Genomic DNA, 7667 nt, shown 5'->3' with positions numbered 1-7667 from the left:
TTGGGGGGGTGGGGGGGGGGGGTATGTCCACATAAGAGACATAGAGCTTCAGCATAAAGGTGGCATGTTAAAGGTGGCTAAGTGGAAAGGTTGTGCGTGTTGGATGGCTCTGGAGTTGTCATGGGAAAAGTGTGAGAAGCGTTCACAAAGTGCTTGGATTATATTCAGTGGATGAGCGATGTGGCAGGATTTAGCAGTAACTTTTATTTGACAATTTTTTTTTGTTTTTTTTAATTATAGTCATTATAAAAAAAGGACCCTGCAACATTTTGGGTAAATATTTATTTTTTTATCTTACCCGATATCAAATGAGAATATTCTTACCAACATTTTACAATCATAAAATGTTTCAAATCCAGGGACATGTGGGCATGTTTTGTTTCGTGCATATAATCAAGTACCTCTACTTGTCCCTCTATTACATTCAGCTACACACCTATTAATGTTTCTGTAACTCCGGCTTTTAGTTTTTTCCATTGTGATTGTATGAATTTGTCTCTCTGCTTAATGCTTAAGCATTTAGATGCAGTTAGTTAACTTGTCGCTGAGAGAAAATAATGTTGCGGTAAATGTTTACTGCACCAATTATGCAATGACATCGTGCGTTTTGTCCTTTACTGGTTGGTGGAATAGCTCGTCTTTCTTTTAGGAGTCACATCTCTAGACATCTAATGTTTTGAAACATTTTAGTTTGTGTAAAAGTCTCCCTCTACTTCGGAACATCGTTGTTCATGTATGCACTTTGATCCCCAATAAAGTCAAAATGATCCAAAATTCCTGTGTGTTTCCTCCGCTGATTTTTGTAAATCACTGGTCTGATCACCGGATGAGCAGAAAAGTGGTTGACATCAATCCATGAAACATGTTTGAGAGAACAAGTCCAAATTTAAGAGTACAGCAAAGTGTACATCTTACAGTTTGTAAAATCTAGCCCTGTTGATTTTGCCTGATCTTGCTAACAAACCGAGAACCACACAACTGCTATGTGAGCAGATACACGATGTGTCTGCTTTTCAGACGCTCAGCAGTCATACTGACTCTCACAGAGAGAGAGAGAGAGAGAGAGAGAGAGAGAGAGACACTGCTGAGGATTATTCTGATTTGGGGATTACTCTTACAAATGTTCATGCTGTCTTGTTTTTTGTTTTTCCAGGCTGTGTCATGAAAACTTCTTTAAGGATATTTAGTCTTCAAAACATGTCGGTAGAGACAGAGTACTGCAAAGTAGGACATTTAATGTTATGTTCTCGAGCCTAAAAATCAAATATACTTTACGAGTTTGTCTACATCTGCCACTCCATTTTTAAAAATTTTTTTTTTGACAAAGACAATTTGGGTTTTTCATTTTAATCCAAATCAGTTTTAGGAGTTCAGGTTGTTTATGTGGAAAATGTCAATACATTTTATAAAAACTAATGTCAGACTGGCTGTTATTTATTTGTCCATCTAATACATGAAACGAGTCAAGACACACGTGTGTAACAGTCCAATTTTATCCACTTTCAGCTCTTGAGGTTAGTACAGAATGTAGTAATGTGACACTACATGCTTGTTAGATATGAAAATGAGTTTTGTTGTGTTCAGCAGAAGCTTCTGTTCAGTCGGAAGATGTTACTTTTTGAGGACTACACTGATTTGGGGATTACATTTGAGGATTACTCTGAATTGGGGTTTACTTTTGAGGATTACACTGATTTGGGGATTACTTTTGAGGACTACACTGATTTGGGGATTACATTTGAGGATTACTCTGAATTGGGGTTTACTTTTGAGGATTACACTGATTTGGGGATTACATTTGAGGATTACTCCGAATTGGGGCTTACTTTTGAGGATTACTCCGAATTGGGGCTTACTTTTGAGGATTACTCCGAATTGGGGCTTACTTTTGAGGATTACTCCGAATTGGGGCTTACTTTTGAGGATTACTCCGAATTGGGGCTTACTTTTGAGGATTACTCCGAATTGGGGCTTACTTTTGAGGATTACTCCGAATTGGGGCTTACTTTTGAGGATAACTCCGAATTGGGGCTTACTTTTGAGGATAACTCCGAATTGGGGATTACGTTTGAGGATAACTCTGAATTGGGGTTTACTTTTGAGGATTACACTGATTTGGGGATTACTTTTGAGGACTACACTGATTTGGGGATTACATTTGAGGATTACTCTGAATTGGGGTTTACTTTTGAGGATTACAGTGATTTGGGGATTACTTTTGAGGACTACACTGATTTGGGGATTACATTTGAGGATTACTCCGAATTGGGGCTTACTTTTGAGGATAACTCCGAATTGGGGATTACGTTTGAGGATAACTCTGAATTGGGGATTACTTTTGAAGTCCTTGTGAATATTCTCAGTCATCCAGGTCATTGTAATTCTCAAAAAAGATCAAACTAGGCAACTGGACTCCGCTCTTGTAAGTGAAGACGTTTCGCCTCTCATCCAAGAAGCTTCTCAGTTCTGAAATTCTGGTGGGAAGTATCAGGTATATAACCACCCAAGGGAGTGGTGGCAAAAACAAGTGGTCGTAATGCCAGAACAATAGGCTACTTGGGTGGTGATGTTCATCATTGGATTACTTTTGAGGATTACTCTCATTTCAGGATGACTCTCGTTTTAGGTTTACTCAAACTTTAGGATTACACCTATTTTAGGATTACTTTTGTGCAGTACTCTGATATTTGGATTACCTTTAGGGTTTACTTTCATTTTAGGTTTACTTTTGAGGATAACATTTTAGGATTACAATTTTTTAGGATTATTTTTTTATTCCTCTGATTTGGGGATTACTTTTCAGGATTACTTTGATTTGAGTATTACTCCACTGGCTTCTTACAGAAATAAAACCCGCACCAGACACTAATTTTGTTCAGTCATATTTAAATTCTTGATGTTCTTGTGCTGCTGTCTTGTTTTTAGTTTTTATAGGCTGTGTTATGCAAACATCTTCAAGCAAATTTTTCCAAATATGTCTTGTAGAGACAAAGTACTGGCTAGTAGGACAATATTAATCTGTCCTAGAGCCTAACAAACGTATCAAACTGGCTGTTACTCATATATCCATTAAATGAATGAAAAGAGTCAGACCCACATGTTTAACTATCTGATTTTATTCACTTTCAGCTTTTGAGGTTGGTTCAGATTGAAGGTAGATTTTAGAATGGGTTTTGTTGCGTTCAGCAGAAGCTTCTGTTCAGTCTGACTGGGGCTCCTGTGCAGGCTGGAGGCTTCACTCCCTGAAACATCAGAGTCACATCAGATCAAGAAGCTCTTCTTCAGAAATCTATAAGTGTTGATACAGTAAGAAAGTAGAAGCACCAGACTCACATCGCAAAATATACAGACTGATGCAACTTAAAAGACAGACCTCTGCACAAACACAAGTACACAGACTGTTAAGTTATGAGAGTCAATGCGTAATTTTTTAAGATCCTGACTACTATGTATTGAGAACCATTACTTTAGAGGACTACTCCAACATTAGGATTACTCTGATTTGGGGATTACTTTTCCGGATTGGTTTGATATTAGGATTACTTTGATTTGAGGATTACCATGACTTGATCACACTCAGCACTCTGGCTCTTTAGAGGAAAACATCAGCATCAGACAGTGTTAATTTTGTTCAACAGTAAAAATTTAAACTCTAGTTCTTGTGCTGTCAACAAATGTTCATGCTGTCTCGTTTTTTGTTTTTCAAGCCCGTGTCATCAAAACATGTCTGTAGAGACAAAGTACTGGGAAGTAGGACAAGTATGTCTACATCTGCCACGCCGACGTTTTTGACAAAGACTATTTTTGTTTTTCATTTTAAGCCAAATCAGTTTTATGAGTTCAGGTTGTTTACGTGCAAAATGTCAATACATTTTATAAAAACTAATGTCAGACTGGCTGTTATTTATATGTCCATCTAATACATGAAACGAGTCAAGACCCGCAGTTTAACAGTCCGATTTTATCCACTTTCAGCTCTTGAGGTTAGTACAGAATGTAGTAATGTGACACTACATGCTTGTTAGATATGAGAATGAGTTTTGTTGCGTTCAGCAGAAGCTTCTGTTCAGTCAGAAGATGTTACTTTTTAGAAAATGTGTGAAGTGACTTTTCTGGTCAATGGACAAAGTTTGTTCAACTGCAAATCATCCAATAACTGTTTTGCTAACACCAAAAGCAGGAAATCCATTTCAGCATCTGCACACAAATTCCTATCAGCCAGAGCCTTGTTTGCTTAATCTTCTTGAAATAAAAGGTCTGCTTGGTTCAATTCAAACAATGGATCAAGTTCTCACCTTGTAAAGTTGGCAAACCAAACGGAAAAGGGACGACATGGCCTTGTCCTCGTTCTCTTCTGTGTGTTCCTGCAACACAATTTAGGCTTTTTTTTTTAAACAATCATTCACAAGTCAGATAATATCACTGTATGTGCATCCATCGGCCCCACTGTTGTTTTACCCCGTTGAAGGTGACCCAGGGGACGTGTGTGTGCGCGGGGTTCAGCGCTCTGGTCATGACAGCGTTGGCGTGCATCAACCGGCGGCCCAAACCTCCCTTCACACAGGAGTCAACGCTGCTCCAGGAGACAGAGGGAGCGTAGAGCTGAAGACACTGAGATGACAGGATCACACACACGGATATTTAAGCCTCCATGATGGGATATTATATTGTTAAAAACACAAATCTCAGGGTGTTGCAGCTTCATGCTTAAATTATTTTCCCTTATGATTAAAAAAAAAGATTAAAAAAATTAGCAAACATGTTAGTATTTGATTTTTATTTTTAATTTAGCACTTTGGATGTGCTAAAATTTCTATGAGCTGATCTTCAGCGTAGGTGAGAAATGCATCCTTCTGTTATCATTCCAAAATTTGACACATTCAAAAACAAATTTAAGCAGATGATGGGAGTCAATACAACCCAATAAAAGTTGGGACAGCAAATGCTTCTGACTGGAAATCAAACATCTGTGTCATTTAAAAAAGAAAAAAAATATATAAATTTGTCTGATTTACATTCAAAATAATAGTGAGGTGAAGGAGCTGCAACCTGATTTAGGGAGCAACAGATGGCAGGCTCACAGCCTCTGGATTCTGATATGAAATACTTGCGTATGGTGACATCAGTTTACGAGGCGTCTGTATATGCTGAGGTTTAGTCTCATTTCCCTTTGTTGGCATCATTTACAGCAGCAAGATCTGTTCTGCGTTCGCACACACACACGATCAAAGAGTTTATTTTGCATGTAATCATGGACGCTGACCTCATCATCATACTCACCGGCTGGGCAGCGCTGACAACGTTTGCTGCAGACTCCATGCAGTAGATAATCTGAAAGGCTGCATGACCCGTCAAGTGGATGACACAAGCCTGAGGAAGATGTTGATTAATCTTAAAAAAAAAATTTGGGGGGGGGGGGTGCAACTGTGTCAAACAATGCAAACCTCAATCATATTTCCGTGGCATTCAGGCTCTTTGTGCTGGCAGGTGAAGGGAGAGTTCACTGACTGAAGCTCCTAGAAGGAGAGCAGGAGTTTGCTGAGCAGATCTTCAAAAGTGAGTAAGAAAAAGACATTCAAAGGCTTAAAAGTACACCATCAACAGTATTTTAGAGGACAAACTTAAATATTAACTCACTCTTTTGTTTAACTCACTCTTTTGTTATGCTCGGATTTAGTCTTTCAAGAAGTTGGTTTCTGAATATATTCGTAACATCTTCAGAGGACGGTAACGACTTCTAGCGACATTAACGTCAAAGGGTTTTCCTCCAAAACGTTGCCATAATGAACCACTTTTAGTAGCGACTTATCTGAATAAAAAACAAAACAAAAAAACCTTAGCATTGCCATAGGGGATGAGAGTGACCGTCATGATGTCCTGCAGCATCGTCCATGTGGGGAAGAGCTGCTGGGTGATGAAGACTCTGCAGGCTGGACACAGACTCTCATAGTACAGCTTGACAGACACTGGAGGGACCGCCCCGTCCGGCCTGGTAGCGTTGACCTCCATACACTGTTTCTGCACCTACACAACAACAACAAGGCAGCAGGTCAGATGTTGCATAGGTGTGATTGGCAAAGGACAAAAAAAAAGTAGGAAAATATACAGTGCATGTCACGTGATGTGACATCACACACACACACACACACACACACAGACTGACATTGCTTAAATACATTTAGCATTTATTTGGAGCTCTGCGTTCATCTACTAGCCTACTTGTGGAGAGACATGAATTGATGAACACGTTAGCGGTGCCAGTAGCGGTCATCCCCAGCTTGTCTGTCTTAGTGCATGGTCTTATGTAGGGCAGGCACCTGTCTGTAGCTGCCTGCATGAGGCAGGCCTATGGATCGTTTCATTTGGGGTTGAAAACTTAGCACAATATCCGGACCGATCACGTTCTGCACATACAGGCAGCTACATCAAGTTGATTTCCACTAGTTTGTTTAACATACCCGGCATACACCCCCTCAAAAAATAATAAAAAAAAACAGACTTGCATAATTTCAAAGAGCATCATTTTCAGGTCGAAAAAGCCAGATTTCCAGAAAATTCCGGGGGGGGGGGGGGGGGGGGGAAATCACACCCCTGATGTTGGGTTGAAAACACGTAACATAAGACATCTTTGAGCTTTTCTGCAATATTTTTTTTTATTCGTTTACCAAGCTTATCCTTAGAAGACACAATAAACGATCACTTAAAATATAAAATTTCATTAAGAAAAAAACAAACAAACGTAAAGCAGCATTTTCCCCTTCAGTCCTCTTTAATCTGATTAACTTGTCATTGGACACAAGTCATATGAAGAACCTCTGGTGCTCAATTTCTGCAGCATGACTCTCATTTCCAGTCAGGAAGACAGTGATCCCAACTCAATCCCTCCACATTTTGGAATAAATACACTTTATTAAAATTAATTCATTTAGGCCTATTCACGAGGTAAACATAAAATAACCTCCATCAGAAAAAAAAAGTTGCATTGGGAAATGAACTTAATCTTCATTTAAAAGTTAGGGCACCAAATAGGCAGCATTAAAAGAAATGTATCTCTCGATGAAATGACATAGTTCTGTTAAAACTGAATTTCCGAACACAATATATACATATATCATATTAATAATCTTCGCATCTTTGCAACGCCTTCAGCTTCTGTAATATTTCCTACCGCCATTAAATGAATAAAGAAAATATCTCCTGCAAGCAGAGCAACTCACCTTACACTCTATTGCTATTTCGAGGGAGCGACACCACTGTGACGGAGGGTAGCGACATGACGGTTTGGGATGAGAAGTCCCTGAACTCCTCCAGGCGAGTACGAACGCAGCGAAGATCCAGGCCAGTTCCATGCCTCTTACCCGGAGAAAAGTCCGCGTCAAGCCGAGCGCCGAGCTCACTGAAACTGCGCTTCCTAATGAGCGGCGTCATCTGATTAACGCCAGGTGTGATCAGCTGCTGCTGCTGCCTTCAGGGACCCTCGGATACTTCTCTTCTCGGCCCAGTGAAACCACGGGCTACAATGATGCCCCCTCTAGAGGACGTAATGTAAATTTTCTGGTAGATTTCTTTGTACTCGCGCTTGCGTTCCTCTTGTAACTCACAAAACCTTCATGTTATAAGAAGCCATCAGGTCTGACCTCCTGTCTGTCAGACTAAATTGAGGGTTG

At 39.7% G+C, this 7667-nt stretch overlaps 1 protein-coding gene across 1 annotated transcript; it reads right to left on the bottom strand.

Annotated features, from left to right (window-relative positions):
- Positions 1-3096: 3096 nt before the first annotated feature.
- On the bottom strand, positions 3097-7431 carry LOC147249639 (gamma-interferon-inducible lysosomal thiol reductase-like). Its single transcript, XM_086223642.1, has 7 exons — positions 7218-7431; positions 5836-6024; positions 5445-5516; positions 5281-5370; positions 4459-4611; positions 4296-4364; positions 3097-3242 (listed from the first exon to the last, which is right to left on the bottom strand). The coding sequence occupies exons 1-7, from the start codon at positions 7347-7349 to the stop codon at positions 3183-3185; spliced, it is 765 nt and encodes a 254-aa protein (XP_086079768.1). The 5' UTR covers positions 7350-7431; the 3' UTR covers positions 3097-3182.
- Between the last annotated feature and the right edge of the window lie 236 nt (positions 7432-7667).

This window comes from Aulostomus chinensis, chromosome 14 (assembly GCF_037954235.1).
Source record: "Aulostomus chinensis isolate RoL2024-O1b breed Wild chromosome 14, RoL_Achi_v1.0, whole genome shotgun sequence".
NCBI classification, from domain to species: Eukaryota; Metazoa; Chordata; class Actinopteri; order Syngnathiformes; family Aulostomidae; genus Aulostomus; species Aulostomus chinensis.
Note: the sequence above shows the minus strand (reverse complement) of the source record. Positions and strands in the feature narration are given on the sequence as shown.